This window comes from Protopterus annectens, chromosome 11.part0 (genome assembly GCF_019279795.1).
Source record: "Protopterus annectens isolate FY-2018-M chromosome 11.part0, PAN1.0, whole genome shotgun sequence".
NCBI classification, from domain to species: domain Eukaryota; kingdom Metazoa; phylum Chordata; order Ceratodontiformes; family Protopteridae; genus Protopterus; species Protopterus annectens.
This window is the reverse complement of record NC_056745.1, coordinates 1,484,205,772-1,484,231,999: the sequence shown is the minus strand read 5'-3', so window position 1 is coordinate 1,484,231,999 and position 26,228 is coordinate 1,484,205,772. Positions and strand designations below refer to the sequence as shown.

Here is a 26,228-nt window from a genome sequence, read left to right as displayed (position 1 = left end):
GGGTCGTAATAGTTTCTATGAAAAAATGAGTTAAATTCAGAGCCTAGTGTGAGGTCAGATTTACTTTGGTCAGGACAGGGATTATTCTTGAAGCCTGAATTGAGGAGTGAGTTTATTGTGTTCCAGAATTTTTGGGGGGTTTTATTGTTGTTGGACTGAAGTTTGATATAATAGGATTTTTTGTCTTTGGTGATTAGTCGTTTTGCACGGTTGCAGAGCTGTTTATATTAGAGCAAGGTATTAGCCAGTTTATTGTTTTTGTAAAGCTTCCATAGTTTGTCTTTCTGATGCATAATCTGTTTTGTCTGTTTCGATAGCCAAGGAGCAGTTTTAGTTTTTATCCTTTTGTTTCTTAGTGGGGCTAGTGAGTTTAAAGTATCAAGGAAGACAGAGTTGAAGTATTCTATAGCCTTGTCAAGAGGAAGGATGTTTAGAATTTGCCAGTTCATTTGTTTGAAAGTATTTGAGAAAGTACTTGGGTTGAAGCTACTGAGGGTACGAGTTTGAATGTATTGATGCTGGTGTGGGGAGGAACTAGTTGAACGATGCATGAAGGCTGGGAGGTGGTCGCTAAAGGTATCATGAATTGTGCCAGAATTGGTTATTTTATTTGGATCTGAGACTAGGATCCAATCTATAGTGGATAAGGGAGGGTTTATTTTGTTAGGTCGAGTGATGGAGAGGATTATTTGAGTGAAGTTATAGAGGTTAATGGATAGGGAGGGAGAGGGGCAATTGATTTTATTCCAGTCAATATTAACATCACCAAGGATACAAGTTTCATAGTTAATGTCAGTAGAGGCCCATAGGAGAATATTTTCGAGTGTAGAGATATTGTTACCAGGTGAGATATATAGGGCAATGATGTAGATATTTTTATGTTTATTTAGTTTTAGAATTCTAGCAGTTAGTTCAGTGTTCTGGAATTGGAATTTGGAGGGGAAATTAAGGTAAGAAGGTTGGAGTAGACTAAGGCAGTGCCTCCACCTTTTTTATTTTGCTGGTCATTTCTGATACAGTGAAATCCTGGGGACAGAATCTTAGAGTCTGAGATAAAGGGCTTGAGCCAGTTTTCGGAGATGGCTAAGATATCTGGTTGATTATGGCTGAACCAAGCTTGAAATTGGTGTACTTTGTTGTTTAGACTTTGTGCATTAATTGTAAAAATCTTTAGAGTGTTGAGATAAAAGGAAGAAGGATGAGTGTTGTTAATAAAGGCTGTAGGACCAGAGTTAGGATGGATATCACCAGCTTGGACTAGGTTGTTGAAGGAGATGTCCTTTAGCCATGTTGGTCTGCCAGGCATGGATTTTGGTAAATTGTAGATTGGAACAGGTGACAGTGTCTTGACTTTAGAGGAGAAGAGTTTAGGGTGGAATAGGTGCAGAGGGTTGGGCTGAATGAGAGAAGATGAGATAGAGTGGAAATGGGAGTAGGAGTGAGGGAGAAGGTGGGTTTGTTTGATAGTTGTCTTTGTAGGTGGTATTGGACAAGCATAGGTGGAATATGAGGTAGCATAGTACAAGGGAAGTAGGAACAGAAAGAGGAGGTTGGGGGACTGGAGGGTGTGATAACTTGAGGAGAGCATGTTGGTGCAAAGAGAGAGTGGTAAGACTGGTTAGGAAAATAGAGAAGGCTATGAAGAAGAAAGGGTTTAAAAAGTGATGGAGGTATTCTAGAGATTTAAGGAAAGAGGAGAGGGCTATAATTATTGGGTGGAGTACAGATTGCAGAGTTTAAGAAGGATGGCTATAGGTGGGAGGAGTAATGAGGAGGGAGCTGATATTGGGTAATTAGGCTGAGAGGGTGGGGTAAGATAGGAATAAAGCTAGGAGTACTGGGGGTGGGTGGGAATTGGGGGCAGGGTAGGGGAGCGGAGTGAGCTCGTAGGGCAAACAGAACAGGAAAGAACACTAGAGGTGAGTATGGCAGAAAATGTATCAGCAAAGAGCAGTTTAAAGACTGTAGTTGGAAGGTATGAGCTAAATATTTCCAGCCAGAAAATGAAGGCTGCCTTTACAGAGGGTGGTTTAGCAGGGGGGGGAGAAGATATTTACAGTCTAAAGATATTAACTCACAACCAACTGTTTGTGAAAAAATAAAACTTGTTGGGATTATGAAGAATATCTAGGATTTATAATGGTAGATGCTGCCACCTAATGGTAGAAGGAAATAGCAAACAGCAGGGAAAGTTGGAGCAGTCTTAGGTTTAAATATATTCTAGGGTAGTGATAACAGGAGGGGGGAGAGGGCAAACGGTCTGCGGTAGGCTGCTAGAATGCACACACGGGAGGGAAGACTAACTCTATAGATAGTACATCAGGTCTACATTTAATTAGTGTTAAGCAACATTACCTAATTTTCCTCCCCTTTCCCCTTACTGAGCTCCTCACAAACACTTTCAATAGTTTGAGATTTATATCTGAGAAGTAGACTTTACCAGCAACCTTTTTTAACTTCATCTTGTGTTATTTTTTCTGTTTTATAAGTATAATACAGTAGTATATATTAGTAGTAGTGTTATAGTTTCTGTTTTATAAGTCTAATACAGTAGTATATATTATAAGTTTATCTCCTATTTTTAGTATTTCTTTTGTGTTTGAAATTGATTTTTCTTTTTTACCTTGTATTGTTTACTCATATTAATGCTTTATTTGCCAAATCATTGTTTATTGCCTGTACTGGAGCTTTTCTCCCCGGGCCTCTACTGAAAACGGATACATGTCCAGCTAGACTAGCCCGGTCAACAAATGTAAAATAAAAAAAAATAAATAAATAAAATAAATAAAACATACATTTACACAATCTTGTTGGGGGGGGGGGTCTTCTCAGTAGTATTTTTCTAAGTACCAGGAAAGCTGGCCAATATAGGGTGTCTTCAGGTGATGGCCGGAGGTATTCCTTTTGTGTTTAAAGCAGGGAAGGAGCACCCGGGATGGATTACTGAAGAAGAGAGGGAGACAACACTGAGTTAGTTAATGTTGCAGATGTAGAGGGGAAAGGTAGAAGGTAAGGGATGTTTATAGAAGAAGGGAGGATGTAACAAAGCACAGTAGTAGAGAGAGGCTGTGGTTAAATGAGGCTGGAGCAAGTATGTAGAGGAAGATTAGGTTTAGGGGATTAACAATGGGAAGCAGCAGACATTATGCTATGAACAATACAAGTTAGGCAATATAGGCTCCATTAAATAGAACAAAACATTCATTCAGCAGTTCAGCATGCTATCAGTGACCCTAGTCCATTTGAGAGGACAGGGTTATACAGCAGTAGAGCCAAATATAAGCAGCAGAAAGCAAGGAGTAAATGGTAAAGTAATACTATAAAATCTCTAAACAGTGCAATATATAGTGCTCAACAGACTAACACAGTAAACTATATGTTCCTGCTGTGCAATAACTTGTGCTGAACAGTTTTCAAAACAGTTTTCAGAGCAATATAAAAGCTGTGTGGCGCCCTTATATAGACAAATGGAAAAGAAAAATAGCTGCTAAGCCAGTAATTAAGCTAAAGGCTCTAGTAGGGCCATTGATCCACCTTAAGGCCTTTAACGATATACCTTCGTTGGCGTCCTTTTAACAGGACATCTGGAGAGCAGACTAGGCCAGCAAAGTGCAACAGTCGAGCCCTGTATATTCAGACTAAAGTATTGCAGCTGGCAACAACATAAAAAGAGACCCACCCATCCCAAAAAGGTAATTAACCTAAGCAAAGGGCAAATGGCACTGTACAAAGCAAGCTGTCAAACATTACAGTATATAGGGCAAAATGGTCCCCAAAACCATGTAGAAGCTGTCCGGAGCCCTTATAGTTATAAATGGAAAGAAAAATGACTGCTAAACCTGATTTTAAGTGGAAGGCTTGAAGGGGGGTTGTTATTCCACCTTAAGAGGCTATCTGGCAGAGATGTTAGCTGGTCTGCATGCCCTGACAACTTTCAGACCCCTACTCTCCCCAGGGCCTCTACTGATCAAAACAGACTACACCACAGTGATGTGATGTATCAACAAGCAGAGAGGGACGCACTCTTATCCTCTATACAAGATAGCCATGACCCTCTGGCACACGGCCTCAGCCAAGAAAATGCACTTGCTAACACAATTCCTGCCAGGCTCTTTCAACTCTCTGGCAGACAACTTGAGCACCTAGACCACAGGACCTTCACCATTGTAACCCAAAAATGGGGCACTCCGCAGGTCATCCTCTTTGCCTCCCACTCCAGTCATCAGCTCACATCTTCTGCACCAAGGGAACCTCACAGCATAGCCTGGAAAGTGGATGCTGTATCCTTCCAATGGGTAAACCTCTCGGTCTGTGCATTCCCCCTCTACCCCCCATTTCAAGGGTCCTGCTCAAAATAAGGGAGGAAAAGCCGAGAGCAATCCTGATTGTCCCAGACTGAGCATGCCAGCACTGGTGTACCCACTGCTCCACAACCTGTCACCCACCCCACCATGGCACCTACCTTAGGTCCCACCACTCCTGACCCAGAGAAATGGAGAATTCTTGCATCCCCATTTGCAGACCCTCAACCTGGCAGCCTGGCTTATTCCCTAACCTCGCCTCAAGCTGCCAGCCTAAGCCAACAAGTTCTAGATGTTATATGTGAGGCCAGATGCCCCAGCATTAGAAAATCCTATGCTGATAAGTGGAAAAGGTTTTGCATCTGGATCCAGGCCAAGGGAGCCAGTACGGCATAGCCCTCCCTACCTCTCATCCTGGATTACCTGGCAGACTCAGTCCACAGGGGTCTATCCTTCTCTTCCATTAAAATTCATGCCTCAGCCATCTCTGCTCATTTCAGCACAGACCCTCCTCTCACACCCTCTCATCAAACAGTTTCTAAGAGGGGCTACAAACTTAAGACCACCCAGAAGAGCACCTACCCCAGCATGGGACCGTAACTTTGTGGTGGAAAAGCTCACACTACCCCCCTTTGAGCCTGCAGCATTAGCAGAGTTAAAATTTCTCTCTTGGAAGACAGCCTTGCTTTTGGCCATCACTTCAGCGAGAAGAGTTTCAGAGTTACAAGCATTTATGGCTGTAGAGCCCTTCATCATTTTCCATGCTGACAGGGTCTCCCTCAGGACTAATCTAAACTTCATGCATAAAGTAGTGTCCAGTGTGGCTCTCAAACAATCCATTCAGTTACCCACCCTTTTTTCCTAACCCACAAAACAAGGGGGAATGGATTCTGCACTCTCTGGATGTGCACAGGCAGCTCAGATTCTACCTGGACAGGACTAAACCTTTCAGAAAAACTGATCAGTTGCTAGTCAGCTTCGCTGCAGGAGCACAGGGCAGGGCCATATCCAAACAAACAATCTCCAAATGGATAGCCCACTACATCCATTTCTGCTACAAGCAGCATGGGAAACCACCTCAAAGGAGGTCAGGACACATTCCACCAGAGCAACCTCCACCTCTACAGCCTTTCTCAGAGGGGTCCCCACTAGTTACATTCTGGAGGCTGCAACATGGACATCTGTTCATACCTTCAGCAAACATTACCACCTGGATATCTTCTCCAAATCCAGGGCAGGCTTTGCCACCGCAGTCTTGCAGGACATCCTAGCCAGCCCCCAATCTTCTTGACTGCCTCCACGCTTTTCTTCAGCTTTGGGAATCAACCCAAAACACCCTTAACCTATCACCTTACCCCACATTTATTCCCAACTTCCACCCTGCCGAACTCATCCTAAATATCCATCTGAACGTGCACACAAAACTAACTGTAGTTTCCATTTATATTCCTCCTGGCAACAATATACCCATACTGGAAAACATCTTATCCTGGTTCACCCTCAACATACCCTATGAAACACTCATTCTTGGCAACGTCAATATAGACTGGGCAAAACTATCTACTGACTCTCCCTTACATAGCATTCACCTTCATGGTTTCCACCAACTCATTTCCATCCCAACTCGCTTCCACAAAGCCTCAGCCTCCAGCTCTATAATAGACTGGATTCTCACCAACACCCCCCCATCACTACCACCAGCCCACAATCTTTTCAGACTCCCTTAGTGACCATCTCCCTACCTCCATTCTAAGATACAACTCTCACACACTTAAACCCCACCTTTTCAGACTGCAGAAAACTATCTACATTTAATCCTTCACAGTTTAACTCTATACTACAAAACATTGACTGGTCCATCCTAAAACAACTCCCTCTAAATGATTCTGTTAACACTTTTAACAACATTTTCCTAAATACTCTGGGCTCCCTAGCTCCCTCTAGGAAGATTCAAGTGAAATCCAATCCTGCTTCCTGGCTTTCAAAAGAAACTAAGTCCATCATGAAACAGAGACAGTTTCTGGAAAGCCTGGAGCAAATCTAAACAAGCACCTCTTCTACTCAAATACAAACAACTACGCAATCTTGCTAAAAAACAGGTAATAATAGACAGGAAGTCATTCTATAGCTCAGGCCAGAACAAATATAACTCAAACCCTCGTAAATTCTGGACAACACTCAACAGCATCCTCTACCCTGGTAATCCCTCTAACCCCTCGCCCTACCCAAACACAACTCCTGAGGAAACAGCTACCCTACTTAATTCACATTTTATCTCCTCCATACAAAATCTCCTACCCTCTCAACCTACCTCTCCCTCAGTACCTGTCCCCTCACCCACCCCCAGCACTTAACCCTTTTACTTCAAGCCTGTGCCCATTTCCTACATCAAATCTCTACTGCTCAAACTCAAACCATGCTCCCCCTCCACTGACAAATTACCTCCGACCTTCCTCAAACTCGCAGCTGACTCTATCGCCTACCCAGTAACAATAATAAATAGATCTATGCAAGAATCTACTGTTCCTACCCTTTGGAAATCCTTCTACACTATCCCTCTCCACAAAGGAGGTAACTCCAATGACCCTTCAAACTACCGACCCATTGCCATTCTGTCCTCACTATCTAAGATACTAGAAAAATGCATCCACACTCAACTTATGGATCGTCTTCTCAATCAAAACTTACTCACCCCTACCCAACATGGCTTTTGCCCCTCTCACAGCACAACTACTGCTCTACTGTCCTTCACTCACACCATTGCAGAATCTCTGGACAACAATAAACTTATTTGCTGTCTCTTTCTTGACCTCTCCAAAGCTTTTGATACAGTGTCTCATCCACTACTACTATCTAAACTCACTAACTTTCACCTCTCCACCTCCACCCTCATCTGGTTCGCTAGCTGTCTGTCTGAACGCAAACAATCAGTCAAATGGCTCCCTTCCTCTTCTCCTTTCTTACCTCTCTACTGTGTTCCACAAGGTTCCATCTTGGGTCCCCTCTTATTCAACATCTTCACCAATGACCTTTTCACCTCATGCCATCAGTCCTCACTTATACAATATGCAGACGACTCCACAATCATTTCTACAGCCAACAACATCTCTGACCTACACTCCCTAACCCAAACAGCTCTACTTTCCACTGAACAATGGCTTTCAGAAAACTTACTGATTCTCAATCCTACTAAAACCAAACTCTTACTCTTCCTACCCCACTCTCTTAATCATCATAAATCCTCCTTTGTCATTAAGTCTTGTAATAACACAGCTATCCTACCTGACACCCACACAAAACTTCTTGGAGTCATTATCGACAACAAATTAAAATTCAGTCAACACATACAGCAATGTATAAAGAAAACACATCAGAAATTAGGTCTGTTATACCGAAACAAAAAATATCTCAGTCCTGAAGCTAGACTCACCCTAGGACAAGCACTCCTCCTCCCCTCACTCCTCTATGCTGCTCCAGTTCTCACAAATATCCAAAAAACTACCCTGAATAAACTCCAACAATCCTACCACAGAATAGTCAGATTCATCACCAACTCCCCAAACAACACACACCACTGTATTGCTTTGAAGTCTCTACAATGGCTGGAACTCCCACAACTACTACATCTCTATCAATTTCACATGTTGCACTCCGTGCTCTTTAAACCATCCTATTGTCCATCCTTATCTCTCCTTGTCTCTGTCTACACCCCATCCCGACCCCTCCGCACCTCTAATCAACAATTGCTTGATATTTACCACCCCAAATAAGTCAGTAGGTAAGCTACTCTACAAACACTCTGTGGCCCAAGCCTGGAACAAACTACCCCTTGACATTCACTCAATCTGTCACACCTCACTATTTAAAAGAAAACTCAAGACTCATTTACTCAATTCCAGAATTTGCCCCTGCTATGACCCTACATAATTATCTCCTCCCCCCTCACTGGAATCACTCCATCTATCCTTGTCATACTTCTGAACTCTATCCCACTAGTACAGTTACATAGCATCAAAAAAAAAAAAACCTTGTGCTGTCATTTAACTATTGTTAATGTTGTTTTGTTTATTGTTTTACTACTGTAATGACTAGTTTTATTTCTATTGTTTGCTGTGCTTGTATACTACTGTAGTGTTTTTTTATTGTACTATCTGGAGCTTTTCTCCTCGGGTCTCCACTGAAAATGGGACAAAATCCCAGTTGGACAAACCCGGTCAACAAATGTCAATAAATAAATAAATAAATAAGTGGTGACTGCAACAGTGAAACACGAAAAACATAGTACAATTGTGTACACTTGCCATAAATGTAGATGTTCGAGGGTATTCACTGTTGCAGTCCTGGTTACCTCCCTCCATCCTCCGTATATCTCTCTCTCTCTCTCCTTGCAAGGAAGTTTGGCATTTACTTTCTACTGATGGTATTCTTCCACCATACCTTAGCTCCTATTGGGGGGGGCTCCTGACAGGGCAAGAAAAAGTGATGTAATGGCGTCTGTTACCTGATTTTATATCAGTGATGACCTGACATCAGTCCTGGGACGACAGCAACTGACGCAGAAATACTAAGACTCCGATATTCGGGCCAACTGAGGGCTACACCTGGCAGGATAACCCAAAAGTGATGACTGCAACAGTGAATATACTCGAACATCTACATTTATGGTAAGTGTACACAACTGTACTTTGTTTGAGGTGTTGTGTGGGCGTTAACATTCTCCTGTTGTCTGTCTAGCACAGTCTTGGCTGGAGAGAGCTTTGCTTCCAGTTTGGCTATGTAAGTGCATCTCTCGCAGGTTGTAGTGTTTGCTGGTAGGAGGAGAGGGATGTTCTTCAAGAATGCAACTGCAGTCATAACATATGGGTTGTCCTGCCTCAGGCAGCCCTCGGTCGGCCGGATTCCAAAGTCTGGGTCCGGCGTCGGCTATTGTCACCTCCTCTCCGACGTCAGAACGGCTGGAGTATAAAGGCATCGGCCGACGCCATCTTCTTCAGTCTTTCTTGCCGCGGTGCCCGAAGCAGAAGCAGTTCGCAAGTGCCGGTCGGTCAGCTCCTGTGTTTTCAGTACCGAAGTCATCTAAAGCTAAGTACCCGTTGGGAACATTTTTCTTGCCTCAGCCGATGTCAGAACAAATTGAGAAAGTTAATAATTGTTTGTCTTGTGGTAAACAAATACCTCATAAGGACTTCCATTCTTACTGCCTACCTTGCCTGGGCCCAGACCATAACGTCTCGGCCTGTGCTGCCTGTGCTTGCTTTAATAAGAGCACTCTCAGGCGCCGGACAGAATTTGCCGAAGACTTTTTCGGCGAATCCTTCGCTTATATCATGCCGTCGGAACAACCGACTACTTAGTCTTCCAAAAAACTAAAGGACCGGGACCGACATCCTCGGCCAGCGTCCTCCACCGATACTCCTCCTAAACCCTCCGCGAGTGCTTCGGTCCCTTCGGAAGTGGTAATTCAACCGCTCCAGGCCGAGGACACAGCGTTAATTCGTCCTTCAGTCTCAGAGTCTACACCGGTGCCGGTTGTTGACTTTCCTCCGGAAACCGAAGTTCTGGATCTACCCGACACCATTCCTGTGGACAAGGTTACTCCTGCACGTGGGGCAGCTAGGCCTCCTGTATCCATGTCCATCAAGGCCTTTGCACGTGCTAAGGCCGCCAGCCAGGCCAAGGCCCATCCTAAGGCCGCCAGCCAGGCCAAGGCCCATCCTAAACCTACTGCACATGCCCCTTCTTCTGATAAACAGATCATGTCTCTTGCTGCAGATCTTATTTCTCTTATCAGGGGGTCTCAGCCTCATCCAGACAAAGGTTCTCAGCCGCCTGCAGAGAAAAGGCCCAGAGCTGAGCAGGCTGACAACCTCTCTTCAGATGAAGCCTCTGGGGATTCTGAGCATTCAGATACCCAAGAAGAATCCTTCCAGGCCTATGAGGACTCTGATGCTGAGGAATCAATTCCCTCTGCCTCTCCTCCAGAGGATTTTTTGTTCGGTGAAGTCCTACACTCTATGAGGGAGCATTTTAAATGGCAGGGTCAGGAATTCTCTGATTCCAGGAAAAGGCTACGTACCTTCCTCAAGCTACCCCAGCACAGACCATTAGCTATCCCTCCAGTTATGGAAGTCCTGGATGATGTTTTCTCCGACTCCAGTGCTAACCCTGATTCTCTCCCTCCTGCTCCTGTCAAGCCAGACAGATATTATAGGGTCCCTGACACCCACAAACATCTCTTTAAGGCCCACTCTGTGGATCTAGAAACTATTTCACAGGGCCCCAAGGGAGTGGCTACTTCCACAGCCAGGAATCCACTGCCAGCGGATAGGGAAGCTAGTTCCCTGGAGAGATGGGGTAAAAAAGTTTATACCTCTACCACCCTGGCCATGAGGTCACTTAACTGCCTTTTTCATATGTTTCAGTACCAGGATTTTTTACTGGATGATTTACAGAAAAAGCTAGCCTCTCCTGAGCCTATTGATAGAAAGGCATTGCAGGATCTAGTACATAACACTCAGCAGGTTAGCAATCATTTTCTTCAGTGTGGTTATGATGCATTGGAGGCTTCATGTAGGGCAGCTATGACTGGGGCTGTTATACATAGACATGCTTGGTTAAAAGAACAGCCACTGCCAGACCATGTTAAAGTAAAGTTACTTGATGCACCTCTGGAAAAACAGAAGCTTTTTGGTGCTAATAAACAAGATGTGTTGAAGTCCATTGAGGAAAAAGCTAAATCAGTACAGATAGTCAAAGATTTCCTCCAGGTTCAGCCACCCAGATTCAGCAGGAATTGGCCTTCAAAGAATTGGTCCTTTCCAGACACTGACAAGTTTCAAAGGGGACAAAACAGGCGTGCCCGAGGTAGAGGGCAATACCGAGGCTCCTACAGGGGCCGCCAATGGCAACCAACAAATCAAAGAAGTGGCGCAGGCAGTCCAGCCGCACCACAAGGACAACCACAATGACTTGACTTTCATACCGTCTACAAAGGCTCAAAGAGAAACACCTTTGGGCGGAAAATTATCCTTATTCTCAAAAAACTGGCATATCTTAACCAAGGACAACTGGATTCTGGATTTAATAGACAAAGGCTACAGATTCCACTTCCATACTTTACCATTAAGACAAGGAATGCCAAACCTGCCACTTCATCAAAGGGCAGAGGCACTCATTCAAGTTTCAAAGCTGTTAAGTATAAAAGCAATAGAAAAGGTCCCTCCACAGGAACAAGGCCAGGGATTTTATTCAAGACTGTTCCTTGTTCCAAGAAAGGAAAACAAATGGAGACCTATACTGGACTTGTCTACTCTAAATACTTATCTCATTGTGCCAAAGTTCAAAATGCTGACATTGCAGCAACTCCTTCCCATGCTGGGCAAGGGGTCTTGGCTGGTCACTCTGGACCTCAAGGAGGCATACCTGCATGCCCCAGTCAGACAAAGTTGCAGAAGATACCTCAGATTTCTTGCAGGGACAGAGCATTATCAATTCTCAGCATTGCCGTTTGGCTTATCTACTGCCCAGAGTGTTCACGAAATGCCTGGCATCAGTAGTGGCACACTACAGACTCCAGGGGATTCAAATATACCCCTACCTGGACGACTGCCTCATGCAAGCAGACAACAAGCAAACCTTGATAGCAAACTTGGACTATGTCATTCAATTACTACAGGCCTTGGGATACACAGTCAACATTCAGAAATCAAGACTTCTGCCATCCCAACAGATTATTTTCCTAGGAGCCAAACTGGACACAAAAACACAGATGGCTTATCTCACAGAGGAAAAACAACAGCAGTTACCAGAGTACTTCAAAGGCCTAGCAAAGCTCTCTCAGCTGACTGCAAGGAAAATCCTGCAGGCCCTGGGGTTCATGGCATCTTGCATTCGTCTGATACCCTTGGCAAGACTTCATATGAGAAAGCTGCAATGGTACTTAAAAAGCTTATGGTCCCAACACAGCCAAAGCCTAGAGGACATAATCCCACTCATTCCATGTCTGCAAAGAGAATTTTTGTGGTGGGCTCAAGCAAGTCAGTTAAACAAAGGCATGTCTTTCAACAAACCTCAAGCAGGTCAAATGATTACAACAGACGCCTCAGACCATGGATGGGGGGCGCACATGGAGGGCAGATGCATTCAAGGTCAATGGACACCAAAGGAAAGGCATCTGCACATAAACCAAAAAGAGATGTTGGCAGTGATACATGAAATCGAGACTTTCGAAAAATCACTTCAACAAGGACATTTGCTAATAAGGACAGACAACACCACTGTTATGTGGTATATAAACAAGCAGGGAGGCACTCATTCTTATCCCCTCTGCAGACTAACAATGATTCTCTGGGAAAAATCCCTAAATCTGAAGATACATTTGCAATCCCAGTTTGTGCCAGGCAAGGACAATGTACTGGCGGACAAGCTGAGCAGAAATTTCTTGGATCCACACGAATGGATGCTGCATCCTCACATTTTCTCACAAATAACAAGGACATGGGGAAGACCGGACATAGATCTCTTTGCTTCTCACATGAATCATCACCTGGAAAAGTTCTGTACAAGGACCCACCATCCTCTAGCCTGGAAAACGGATGCTCTCTCCTTCAGCTGGAAGTCCCTAACAATTTATGCATTCCCTCCTCTACCACTGCTGACCAAGATGATACTGAAGATCAAAGCAGAACAACCAACAGGCATTTTGATAGCTCCAGACTGGCCAAGGCAGCACTGGTACCCATTGCTGTTGAGCATAATTCGGACCAAACCGTGGCCTCTGCCCCTATGGCCTCTGCTTCTAACACAACACAATTACAGGATGGTTCATCAAAACCTGAAAACATTGCATCTGACAGCCTGGAGGTTACCATAACTCCTTCCGATATCTCTTTCTAAAAAAGTTCAAGAGATCTTACTGGAAGCACGCAGACCTTCCACCAGAAAAACCTATTCAGCCAAGTGGAAGAGATTCATCATCTGGAATGCTAACAGGGGTCAGGATACAACAGTATTGAGTATACCTCAGATATTGTAATACTTGGCAGAAATGTTTCATACTGGTCTCTCATATTCTTCCATAAAGATTCATGCCTCAGCAATCTCAGCAAAATACAATTGTGATCCACCTGTGTTTTCACATCCGTTGCTAAGACAGTTCCTAAGGGGGATAAAGGATATCAAACCTCCCAGGAAACCACCAGTACCTGCATGGGACCTCAACTTCGTCTTGGAAAAATTAACTCTTCCTCCTTTTGAACCAGCAGCAACTTCAGAAATGCAATTTCTCTCATGGAAAACGGTTTTCCTATTGGCAATCACATCAGCAAGAAGTGTCTCGGAGATACAGGCACTCATGGCAGTACCTCCTTTTCTTATTTTTCATCAGGACAGAGTCTCTTTAAGAACCAATCCTTCATTCATGCCAAAAGTAATTTCCAGGGTGTCTCTAAATCAAGCCATTCACCTGCCTACTTTCTTCCCCAATCCTCAAAACAGGGGGGAAGCACTGCTGCATACTTTGGACATACACAGGCAACTACGCTACTACTTGGACAGAACTAAGGCCACCAGAAAGTCTGACCAACTGTTTGTAGCCTATGCTGCTGGAGTACAAGGAAAAGCAATCTCCAAACAAACAATTTCCAAATGGATTGGAGACTGCATCAGATTCTGCTATTCCTTTCATGGAAAAGGTGTGCCAGCCAATATTAGGCCACACTCCACCAGAGCTATAGCCACATCCACAGCTTTCCTAAGAGGAGTGGCTACAAAGGACATTCTAGAGGCTGCTACGTGGAGCTCCGTGCATACATTTACCAAGCACTACAACCTGCCTTTATACTCCAGATCCCGAGCAGGCTTTGCTTCGGCAGTCCTGCAGGGCATTTTAGCTACACCATCTCTTTCTTAGTTCCAACCACCCCCAGCTTGGCTATGGTATTCAACCCATATGTTATGACTGCAGTTGCATTCTTGAAGGACATAGTACAGTTTTGTACCTACCATAAATGTAGATGTCCGATAGATATGCAACTGCAGTCGGATTCTCCCACCCTCCTACCCCTCTGCAAACTTCTTTATGGGTCCACTACCCCATTCCTATTAGCTGGGGGTATCTCTATGGTGTATCTGTTTATTACTGTTGTGCATGTCTGGAATTCTTTATCCATTCACCAAATTTAGCCTTCCTAGGAGGGCACCTGGCATCTGGGGCAAGAAACACTGAAGAAGATGGCGTCGGCCGATGCCTTTATACTCCAGCCGTTCTGACGTCGGAGAGGAGGCGACAACAGCCGATGCCGGACCCAGACTTTGGAATCCGGCCGACCGAGGGCTGCCTGAGGCAGGACAACCCATATGTTATGACTGCAGTTGCATATCTATCGGACATCTACATTTATGGTAGGTACAAAACTGTACTTTGTCTGTGTACATGAGGCAGTGGCCGAATTGCCCCAGTATGCCCAGATTCACCAGGTGAACAGGAGAAATCACCGGAAGCTGACCCTTGGACATGCCTGGTTAGATGCTTTCTTTGTCTAGTACAAGAGCCGTTTTCCCTTATTTTTTGGCAAGGTACTTGCAGTTGTCAGCTGTCTAGTGCCTACAACTATTTCCTCCTTATTAACAAGGAGAGGCAAGTGCTTGTAACAAGTTAAGGCTTCCTGGTGCTTTTTAGCAAGCTTTAGAGCAAGTGCTAGTCACAGGTGTACAGATGTTAATGCTACTGCTGATAAACTAGCTAGTTCTAAGGGAAAATTCGAAGAGCAGACTTTTCTGGCACCAGGAATAGTTTAACCTTAGCCCCACAGTGCGCAAATGCGCGCATTTATGCCAGAAAGTTGAAAGGGATAGAAATCAACCCTAAATGGCCAATAAAATTAAAATTTCAGAGCTGGAAACCACTCCTCTAGTGTTAGATAGGCAGTACAATGCTCACCAGTCCCACTGGTAGGCAGTAGGACTTCCCTCTACCATAGCAAGGTCTGAATAGCCTCTGTGACATGACACAAGGGGTAACTGCATATATAATGCAGTGCCATCTCTCCCATCTGACATATCTTTCCCCAGATAATTTGGTGTTCCAGTTCTGACTACATTTTTCACATTTGTACATGGTTAGGATTACACATTTGATCAGACGTTGCTCAGTTTCTTAACTTACATTTTTGTAAAACAGAATTGTTCAGTAACCAATTCATCGACAGTTAATTTATTTTATTTATTTTATATCTAATATGGCTGAGACTAATGTTCCTGCCCTTTTCATTTCAGACTTTTTTTCTAAGGCTACATTTTCTTCCTTGCCAGAACCTGCAGTTGATAACTAAAAAGGTGCGAGTTGTGTGTGCTGTTTGCTTTGGGAAGTCATAGCAGCACTACAACAGTGAAACCGTGGAAATGGAAAGTTTGTAGCAAGATAACGAGATGAAACTTTGTGAAACGAGCTTAGATTTAGTATGTTTCTGCCACCAAGATGCATACCTCTCAACCTCTTAGAGCAAGAAATCTGGGCAAAGCCATAAGTAAAGGGGGACCAAGGCTTCAAAATAGGGACAGTTTTTTAAATACTGCTCTTACAAAGTTAGAAAGTTGTTAGAATAACAGGTTTGGTGTTAGCGTAAATTTTCCATAGGGTATGATGTCTAAAACTCAAATATCTGTCATGATTTTCTGACTTCAATCTTTAATGACTTGCCAGTGATTTTCCAGCAAACCACAAGTTTATGAAGAATGGACCAAAAATATGAAGCAAAAATCTGGACATTCTGCAGAAATCTGCATAGTTGAGAGGTATGCCAAGATAATCCTTTGAGTAAGGATTAAGGTCAGAGAGACAGAACCTGTAACAACTAAGATTGTAGTTATGTATCCTGTGATGTAAAAGGAAGGGGCAACACTAATGCCACAGTTTTTGTTTATCGTCATGAAGTAAATGATAAACAGAGGTAGGTTCTGAAACTACAAAACGCAGTCACTTTATTTTAGTAATAAAGTGTACAAATTCAAGCTTTCATATACTGTAGACATTTGTTCAGGTATTTAGTTTCACAAAAAGTGATCTTTAACTCTCTGACATCACAGGACAGTGCACTTTTTATTGGATATAGATAAAGTGCCAGAATTACTGAAAGGCAAAATAAACTTAAATCATTGTTGCATCCATTTGCACTTTAAAACTGGTTTAAGAGAAACAGAGATGCATTTAAAGCAGGGACTAGTTACTTCTACTCGCATTAATTTGGTCTGTTTATATTCTGTAGACTGAGATCCTGTCCTTATTTTGATAAAAGTGTTGTAACAGCAAAAATAAGAAAAAATACTATCCAATAGAAAGTGTATTGTGACATGATGTAATGAATTTCTTTAAGATGTGTCAGACTGTATGAAAACAAATACTGGAAATATTTGTAGTATATGTGAAAGCTTGTGGCTGCCTATTTGTGTTATTTTTCTGTAGTTTCAGAGCCTGCCTTTTTTCCAAATGCACTTGTGGCACTGACTAAGAATTAACTGTTTGAACTGTTACTTGGACTTCTTGGTTCTACAGCTGAAGCACAGAGGTAAAAAGTGCTGTCTGCTCAAATATGAAATTATGTGGTGGCTTTGGAGGCAACCATTGCAAACGCCAGTGTCTGCTGTTGTTATTGTGGATAGCAGAGGGAAAACTGCTGCATTTTACCTAGTTGTCCTAGTAATTCAAACGGATTGATTGAGATGCGGATGGTGACTTGGCACGTTGTTTGACCACTTTGCTCATTTGAGTAGTACTGTTTGAAAATTACTCCAAAAGCATTGATGGTTCGGTGTCGTTGCTTGATCTAACATTGCAGTGTCATGGCATTCATCCATAACAGGCAGTGCTCTACCATGTCTTAAGAACCTGGGACCTCGAGCACATTAGTAATTTGTAATGGCCAGCTACATGCGAGGGTCTATTTTATTGAGTGAAAGATTATTTTCTCAGAATAAAACAGTAGGCAAGTAAGAGTTGCACTGAGTGTTCCAAACATTTTTATTTATAATTAGTCATGTATTGCACAAGAATTTTCCTGAAGATTTGAGCATGACAGACTTTTGATTTTATAATTAATAATATATTATACCAGAATCCTGATTATTTTTGACAAGTTTTCCTTATTTTTGTTGTAGTCACTGTCTAGAGAAGAGCAAACTTTTGTCATGAGGAAGGAAGCTATCCTGGATGAGTCATTGCAGTTAATATATTTTGACATTAGCAAAGAAATGCCCAAGAGCTCTGAACAAAGCAACGCAGTGGCCAAGGAGTTTGAACACAACCTCCCAACTACAGAACAGAGTGCAGTATCTACACTAGATGAGTCATTAAATCTGCTGCACTTCGAAAAAAGCCCGATTCAGAGGGACTCTGAATCAGGTACAGAATCTCCGTTGATAAGGACAGTGGAATCTCAGCAGGTACCCAGCAGTAGCAGCGCACCGCCTCACACAGCCGTATCTTTACTTGATCTAGATATTGCTGATTTTCTACCCAAAATGCCACACACTGAAACATCTAAAAGTAGTGAACGTACGTCTGTAGTAGAAGCAGCTTTGTTAGAAATTGGTTCAGACTTGATTGAGAGTTCACAAACAAAAGAAAAACAGCTCCCCCCATTGGGGAGTCATGATTATGATTTTAATACTGTTCTCAGACCAGTTACTCGTCCCCATGTATCACAAGGCCATATTCAGGTTGGTGAAAATATTTCACACGTGGAGTCTCGAAGGCCTCATTGGAACGTTCATGGACATCCTTCTGCTTCTAGCATTAAAGTAGGTGATTATGCATCAGATGTTGAGGCATTCCACCCAGTATCAAATATTCATGGGCATTCATCTGACTCGCATATTAAAGCTGGAGAATATGTTTCTGATGTCATGCCAAGTGTTCCTCGATGGAATGTTCATGGACATGTATCCAGTGCTCACATCAAAGTTGGTGAGTATGCCTCAGATGTTGTGCCTGCAAGACCAAGGTGGAATATCCATGGACATGCATCACAGGCTAACATTAAGATTGGTGAGTATGTATCTGAATCTAAGACAACAAGACCTAGATGGAATATACATGGCCATGCATCACAGTCTCATATCAAAATCGGTGAGTACACCGCAAATGAAAAATCATCTAGACCCAGATGGAACATTCATGGTCATGCCTCACAGTCTCATATTAAAATTGGAGAGATGGTTTCAGATGCACAGATTTCAGCTCCTGTTAGGAATCCTTTTGGCCATGGTTTCCTGGAGCAGATACCTAACGTGGAATGTGATGAAGTGTCTCAGCAGGTATTTAGTTATGGACATCCGTCTGACTCTACAGTTCAGCAATTGTTGTATGGTGCAGGAGAGGTTTCACACCCTAAAGCTGAAGATGGTACTAAATTAACTTTTACACCAGAAGAAAACCTGAAAACAGGCCTTTTAATTGAATGTACTTCACCCTTGGCTGCATCAGAAAATAAAAAGGAAACAGAGGAGAAATACAAGACAGAAGTACAAGATGCTTTGTCTACAGACTTGGTTAACATTAAACTACCAGGTTAGTAGAACATTTTTTTCTTTTATTGAAAGTGATTTGTATGTCATTATTTGCAGTTAAGAACAATCCACTGCATACAGCTTGATAAACTGTAGATATAATTTACTTTTAGCTGTACAGCTTAATATGATTGCTATATAAAAATGAAACCGCTAATTATAAATGGTTTGGATTTTAGATTTAAGGAATGGGGTGTGGAATGAGAGAAGCTAATCAAATCTTTTCAGCATTAGGCTCTGTCGATACTTTGTGTAGTTCTAATTTCTTATTGTTGAAAGATCATCTGTGTTTATACTTCGTTACTCCAGTCAAGTGAAATAATTGTGTTGGGAATACTTCAATCAGAAGTAGTCATACCTGTCAATAAGTGTAACCGCAGCTGGTAGTGCAGTTTGTTTTGGGAGAGAAAGGTTCAAAGGAGGTTTTTAAGAAAAAGTACATTAAGAGAAATATGGAAGTTAGCAGTTTCAGTAGCTCAGCTACAAACCTAACCATTTGAAAGTTAGCGTTGTAACACAAAAAAGAGAGATGAGCGCTTTCGGTTTATCAACCTTCTTCAGATCTGGTTAGGTTGTAGCTTTTATTTTGTTTTTTGTTTTAAATCATTTTAATAAAGGTTCTTTTAAAAAAGAAACAAGGAGAAGCATCTTAACAAGAATTTTAACAGCAGTAGCCAAGGAGGAAAGCACCATTCTTTGAAAACATCTTTTTATTTCATGTAGCACATCTTCTCTTTTTATTGTACAATAATCCATCGCATCGTCTTTTCCATAATCTCCAGATCACTACAAATAGTATTCTGTTCCATTTTTCAATTTCTGATATTTTCCGTATAATATCATATCCCTTTTGTTTTTAAATCCTTTCCATTTATAGTCCTATTTAACACTTTTCCAGAACTTTTTTTTACATTCTAAGAAAATAGAAATAGTGTTTGTTGTTTCTTTTTTACATTCCTTAAACTTTATTTCAGTACCTTATATTTTATGTTACTTTTAACTGGTAACTTAGTTAACTAAACTCTCCACAGAAAATCCCCTGCTTGATAAATATTTTTGAAACTTTTCCCTTTTTTGTCGCATTTTTGCATCTTCTTTTAATTCCTTTCAGGGTTATGCCATATGTCTCCATAATATTGTTAAATCATAATTTTCTCTTCTTATCAGTTTCATTAACTTTCACTTTCCAGAAGTTTATTTTATTCTTCTCTTTTGTTTACCAATTCCTTTCCCTCCCTCATATTTCCATACCTCTTCATGCTTTACGTGTAACATTTTCCCCATCATTTGCAGATCTCTGATTTCACCTCAAAAAAATCCATAAACGCTAGGTTCAAACTGCTTTCTTTTTTATTGTGCATCTCCCCACTTTTCACTGGATTCTGTCTTGATCCCCAGATAAAATTAAAACATGTATATATTTCTAACATATCTTTCACCATTTTAGATAAAAACATCTTTAGTCCCAAATTATATATAGTCCCAAATTATATATATATATATATATATACTTTACCATGATAATATTTTATTTCTTCTAACATTATTTTCCACTGTTCTGTTAGATTTTCATACCCTCCAAATTTCACTGCTAATACACTTATCCCCTCTTAGTATAACATATTCCACCTGTTTTCTTAGTTTCGCCAGACCCTTTGCTTTTTGTCAGATTTTAATGATTCCTTACTTATTTTAATTCAAAATCATATCTGTTACTTCTTTTACTGTTAAGATTTCCTTCACTTCTCCCCTTTGATTCCAAAAATGTCTTCTGCTATAATACATCCAAAACCTTCTGCATCCTTTTTTTGTATTTTCATAAAGATTTTATATTCTGTATTTTATAGTATCAGTCTCCATTTTTAGTGTATTTTCTTTCATTTTTTATTCCACCACAAACCCCTCCATCAGTTATTGCTTTCTCTATCCTTATGACCTCATTTAATATTTTACAGAATATTCATTTCTCTTTATAATCATAACCTAAGCCGTGTGTTCCGGGCGCTGATCCTCCCCCTCTTACCTTTGTTATTTCCTCCATTTCTTTATCGTGATCTCCTCTTAATATTTTCCGTTTTTACAAGCCGCACCACTTCTTGTACTCGTGCCTTTTCATACATCCACACTTTTCCACAATGTCCATTATTTCTCTCTGACAGTATGTAATATTTTCTTCCTTGTCAAACATTGCATCCATTATTCCTTGTCTTATTTTAATCTCTTTTCCTTTTTTCTTTCAAAAACTATCTTTATCTAAACATTTTAATTTTTATGTTTTTTCATACAGCTTTCTTTCAGTTTTTCTTATTCTGTCAGCACTTTTGTTTCCTTCTGCTTTTTATGATTTCATTACATACTCGTTACTTTGCTTCACTATTTTCTACAATCAAAATATTTTCTTGTATTTTTGTTTAGAAGTACACCAGCAATCTGTCCAGTTTCCATAATGTGTTCTCGTCATATGCTGTTGCCATAAAATATTATTTCTCCATCCTATTTTAGCAATCTGTCCAGTAAATCTTTTTATTCCTTTCCCTTCATTTATTATTTCTGTATCATCTCCTGTTCTAGACTATGCCGCTCTGTGATATGAAAACTCAGGCATTTCTACCTCACGTATCATTTTGTTTGTATCTCTTGACTGCACCACATAATTTCAGTTCTGAAAGTTCCATTTTTATATGTCCTCTCTTTATTTTTTTCCTTTTTTAACACTCCATGGCTTATAATTTCTTTTATTACTTTAATATCTTGTATTTTCCCCTCTCCTTTCTCAAATTACAGTTAAAATCTCCCACCATAATAATTAAGATTTTTAACATGGCAACGTTTTGGAGTTCCTCAAAGATCTTTTTCGTTCTGTCATATTGGTGTATGCATAAACTGCAAAAACCTTTGTACATTTCTCCCTTTTCCTTGTATCACATAGCCACTAGTCTTCCATGTAATACTACCATCACATCCAGTATCTTTATGTCTTCCCTTTTGAAAAAGATTCCAGTTCCTTAACACGCATCTCTCCCCAGTGACCATGTAATCTCTTTACCTCATTGCCTCGGTTCCTTACAATCATATCAGATCCATACTTGTTTTTTACGCCATTCAGTCACTACTGCACCTCTCATATTTTGAATGCTATTTACCATTAATGATAAAATTCCTAAGTCGTCCCTTTCCTTTCTTGAAATGTTCATTTTTCTAGTCTTTATTTTTATTTTCTTTCTCGGCACCCTCCCCCAATTGATTGATTACCATTTTCTTTGTGGTGTTCTCCTGTCACCGGTTCCCCTTCTTCCCTTCCTAATACTGCAAACCGTTTTTTAAGTTGCACTGTAATATTTTGAAAACATTTTGTATCCGATTCACATCATCCTTTTCTATACTGAGTACATCTTCTTCAGTTGTGTCCCCCAAAATGCCTTCCCCAGCAGTATCTTCATATATATTGCCATCAGATTGTCTTTCTTCTGAAATATTTTCTATTACTACTTCTAATTCTCCTTTTGTAGCAAAGGACATTCAGACCAAAAATATCTAGATTCATTGTATTTTCTACCTTTTGGCATACCTTTTTTTTGTATTATGACCCATTTCCCCACATCTTCTATTACAGTCTTGCACTGAGTGCTTGTTATCCCACAAAACACACGCTTTAGGTTGACCTCTTACCTCACTGTTCCCCACTTTACATTCGCGATGAGTGCATTTGAAGTAAGCTCTAGTCCTTTGTGCACAATTTGGTGGCACCCATACCCCCCCCCCCCGTCCAAACATGTCCTTCATCGTGCATTTTTTATCTCCTGCACTTTATTACAAATAGAAGAGTCTTCAATTCATGTTCCTCCATATCAGATGTTCTGAACTGCACACTGATTTTCTTCTGTAACAGTAGTTCCAAGTTCTGAAAAATAGACCCATTCCATGGTGCAGATGAGTTTTTTCTCTACTTTATTCATAATTTTTTTCCAAGTAAATTATTCACAAGTAACTTCACAAAAGTTTTCTGTTCCTAAGTGTATTAAAGTTCTTATGTCCTATACTTTAAACTCTAAAGGTAAAATAAAACTTTTATAACTTCATACCTGTTAATAATTACTTTTCTTTGTTTTGATTCTTAGTCATGGTATTCTGTTCTACTTTTTGTTGTAACATCAGTTTGTTTACTTTCAGTTTCAGTCACAGCATATTTTTTGTTTACTATTTCTGCATATGTAAGTGTTTTTTACTGCTCACAAACACCCTGTTGCAGGGATATGTCTTGAAAATGAGCTCTTCCAGTGGCTAAGCTTACTCCCAAACTGCTGTCAGTACCTTCTGGTAATCCATCTCCTTTCCTGATTCATCTGGCGTTAATTCTGCCAGCATGCCCTTCACCAAAATACACCAGCTTACTTCCTTATCAGCATTTGGCTCATATTGAGTCATCTCCAGCAACACAGAAGTTTCCAGATTTCCTTCCTGCAGCTCTGTAACCACCGTCTCCTTTCCTCCCTTACAGAGTCCATTTGTGCGATTTCAGTATTCTGTAGAACAGCACTCAAGACAGATTTCTCCTTACTTTTCATCTTGAAACTCTCCAAGCACTAGTGACAGCCTTCTGGCACCACCTAGTGGTTCAAAAAGAGATGGGGAAGTTCTCCAGTACACTGGCCAAATTCCCCTAGTCAGTATGAATACCAGTTTGGGTCTCCCCTGAAAAGACGCCATTGGCTTAGTGGAATTGACCCAGTCAACAAAGTGTAAATAAATAAAAATAATTAGTCATTAGTATTGTCTATTACATAATTAGCATTGTCAGAAAGTTCTTTAAACCACATTTAAAGATTTAATATGTGCAGACAGGTACTGAGCGGGGGACTTTAAAGCAATAAAGATCGTAATTGCTTGCCAAGATGCATGTTAGCAGTGGTTCCATTTAAATGGGTCACTCATGGACAAATCTGCAGGTATACAGAACCGTGGAGCTATGATTTTTCTTCTGTAAACACATTTCTGAGCCTCAAAGTCCAGGACTCTTTCTGACCATCTGTAACTGCATTTCAGAGTAGCAGAGCAGCGTCCATGATGTCCGCTTGCCAAGCTGTGCACAAGACATGAGCGTCGTCATCGTCACTAGTGTTGCACACTCAAAAGTTTTTTGTCAGTTCTTTAGTTGTCAGTGCTGCAGACTTTTTGTTTACATAGAACTGGGGTAGGATTTCATTGTTTCTGGAAATGCTCATAGTCACAGAAAGCACTTGCTGACAGAGCTTGGAGATTTTGTATCCCTTGGATCACTAAATCCTGTTTTATTTTATTCTGTAGAGAACCTGGATATGTACGTACCAAACTACTACACTTTTCTGCATATCAGACCAGTTTTTTAGCTATTTAGTTGTAGCATTTTTGCATCTTAGCCCACTATAGTTTTCGGGCTTTTAGAAAAATAAGTGGAGCGTTTGTACAGTCCAGATGTTGTCCTAGGTGGATTGTCACCAACAGCTGCATGATGTAACCTGTGTGTAGTCCAGATGTTGTCCTAGGTGGAATGTCACCAGAAGCTGCATGATGTAACCTGTGTGTAGTCCAGATGTTGTCCTAGGTGGAATGTCACCAACAGCTGCATGATGTAACGTGTGTGTAGTCCAGATGTTGTCCTAGGTGGAATGTCACCAGAAGCTGCATGATGTAACCTGTGTGTAGTCCAGATGTTGTCCTAGGTGGAATGTCACCAACAGCTGCATGATGTAAGATGTGTGTATAAACTTCGAATTCTTCGTTAGTCTCCTCAGCACAGTACGCATTTGCAGCCGTTCATAACGTTTAGTGTTACCGTGGAAGTTGGGGTGAAATGTCAGAACTTATAAGCACAAGCTGCCATCTCTACAGGATAGATGTGTCATCCATGTTGGGCATAGGCCTGCTGAGTTCTTTCTACAAGCATCTTCAACAACCAATGTCTGCTGCTTATGTGTGTATATTTGTTGAGACAAAATTCTTACATCAAACTGAGTTTCAGAAGGAACTAAGGAAAGACGCAGTGGCAACAGAACTGAATTCTAGTAATGCTGCTACATCCGTAATACTTTTTTTTCCTGTTATCCATTCCCCATTTATTTGAAAAAAAAAATGTGAAGCAGTTGTAAACGGTTTCCAGCCATTTAGACTACAAACGATTACAACCCTGATTACTGATTAGATGGTATTACGTTTGTTTTTCTTGAAGCACATTCTTGATGAGTACTGCATTGCATCCGCCATTTGAAGATGTGAAAGAGCTGTTTTTATACAAAATGACAGATTATTATGCCCATTTTCAGCGGAGGCTTGGGAAAAAATATTCCGGAACAGTACAATATAAACCGTAGAAACAATACATGAATAGTAACACAGACTTGCAAAAATGTTCCTGGAAGCCAGTTGCACTACTCACCAATACTTTTGGGGGGGGGGGGGGGCAAAGTACCTATTTGTTAGTCCAGTGTCAGTGGCATCCTCATGGAGTGCAAGAAGGTCTGCATTCTGTCTCCAGAAAAGGGGCAGTTTTTTCTTCTGTTATTCATTTGTTAATACACTACCAGGTTAGTAGTTTGCTCTGCATTGCTAAGAAAGAAATGAGTCACACCTCCCTAATAGTTCAGTCTGCCAAACTTTTGATGTTCTTCGTGTTTCACTGTTGCAGTCATTACATTTGGGGTAATCTGCCTGCAGGTGGCCCTCAGCCGGCCTGAATACCAGAGTCTTGGATTCCTGCTTCGGATGCTGTCTCTTCTTACATGATGTCAGGTTGTCAGGGGTATAAAACATGCAGCTGACTGCATTACATCAGTCTTTCTTGCCGCGTGGTGCCCGAAGCAGAAGCATTTCGCAAGTGCTGGTCGTCTGACTCCTGAAATTTTCATTTTTGAGTTTCAGAACCAAAGTCTTCAAAAAAGCTAAGTACTCCGTTGGGGGTCCTTTTTCTTGCTCTTAACCGATATCAGTAAAAGTTAACAATTGTCTTACCCGTGGAAAGCAAATACCTCATAAAGATTTTCATTCGTACTGCATTCCTTGCCTAGGCCCAGGCCACGACGTCCGTTGCTGTCGGTTTTGTGCCTTATTTAACCCCCGAGCTATTCATAGTCAGTCTGTTTTTGAAGCAAATTATTTTTGTACTCGGTATAACTATCCAGAGATGGCTTCAGTAAGCCATCCGACCACCGATATTCCAAAAAAAGTAAGGATAAATGCAGACTGCATAGGTCCAAAACCGCTGACGATGCTTCCGTTAAGCTAGTCGCTAGTCCGCTGGTACTCAGTGAGGCGCTTTCGCAGCCCCTGATACCCACTACTTCAGATTCGCAAGCCTCTACTGAGACCCATTCGGAATCCGGTATGCCGCGA

The 26,228-nt window shown here is 41.4% G+C and overlaps 1 protein-coding gene across 1 annotated transcript in view; it reads left to right on the top strand.

Annotated features, from left to right (window-relative positions):
- TUBGCP6 (tubulin gamma complex associated protein 6) overlaps positions 1-26,228 on the top strand; it is a 1,304,734-nt gene that overhangs the window by 613,477 nt on the left and 665,029 nt on the right. Inside the window, exon 16 of the mRNA XM_044088793.1 lies at positions 17,454-18,864. Within this exon, the coding sequence (XP_043944728.1) occupies positions 17,454-18,864 (1,411 nt within the window). The remainder of the gene's footprint in view (positions 1-17,453; positions 18,865-26,228) is intronic.